This window comes from Phytophthora parasitica (genome assembly GCF_000247585.1).
Source record: "Phytophthora parasitica INRA-310 unplaced genomic scaffold supercont2.198, whole genome shotgun sequence".
NCBI lineage: Eukaryota > Oomycota > Peronosporomycetes > Peronosporales > Peronosporaceae > Phytophthora > Phytophthora nicotianae.
In genome coordinates, this window is record NW_008649184.1 from 12,513 (window position 1) to 13,438 (window position 926).

The window sequence follows — 926 nt, forward strand, 5'->3', positions numbered from 1 at the left end:
GCTTCTGATTTCCCAAAATAGTGTCCAAAGTACCCAAAAGTGCCCAAAGCATTAAACTACAGAAAAATAACTTACTACAGATTAGCAACTTCATAATGACGTTTTAAGAATATAAGCCTATACCTACTTAATGAAAATATGTTTTTAAATTAGTTTATCTTGTAGCTAAACTGTTTACAATTACATATTGCAAGTATACATTCCCATCGTAACATGTGATTTAGCGCAGACGAGGGATGCAGAGATATGTACATGGCGCTGCATGTTGTGGGGGTCGCTGTCGGCGGTGTCGAACGTCGACAAGTTGGTCGAGGTAGTTTTTGGCTTCTTGTTTAGAACATCAACAAAGTTGAGTATGCTTGGATGTGGAGCTCCAAAGGTGTCTGGAAGCCTCCGATTGTACGCCGCTAGTGGTTTGTTAGTCCTGTTGACTATCTCGAGATTCTCCTTCATCATCCCGGAGATATTCCAACACGAAATATCGTATGTGTCGCGCCGCGTCTTCACAAAGTAGTCCCAGAAGCTTTCCATTTTTCTTTGCGATCTGCTTCCGTAGGCACGTCAATGAGACGGTACAGCTTTTTAGTGGCGAACGGGATACCCTTTTTTCTTAGCACCTTGACTGGTAAAACAGTGAATAGGTCTAGAACACCATGGCAGCTGCGACCTCCGCTCGACCGATCCCCAATGAAATCATTTTGCGCCGTACTGCTTCCAGTGGAACAGGCAGCTGACAATGTGTGCACTTTCGAACTGGTCACGACTTCCAAGGTGGAGCACTTGTTCAAAGTCAAACATCACCATGCTCGGTACGCAAGCCATGTCCATTTGAATTTTTATCCATTGGAACACGTTCCAGTATGTCCGGTGATCCTTGGTATCAACCAGGATATAGTAACAGGGGACGTAGAGGTCGTGAGCTCGAT

The 926-nt window shown here is 44.4% G+C and overlaps 1 protein-coding gene across 1 annotated transcript; it reads right to left on the reverse strand.

Annotated features, from left to right (window-relative positions):
* Window positions 1–117: 117 nt before the first annotated feature.
* Window positions 118–804, reverse strand: PPTG_19839 (hypothetical protein; the record flags this gene model as incomplete). Its single annotated transcript, XM_008918391.1, has 3 exons — window positions 118–123; window positions 253–523; window positions 710–804. 3 exons carry the CDS (start codon window positions 802–804, stop codon window positions 118–120), a joined length of 372 nt encoding a protein of 123 aa, XP_008916639.1.
* Between the last annotated feature and the right edge of the window lie 122 nt (window positions 805–926).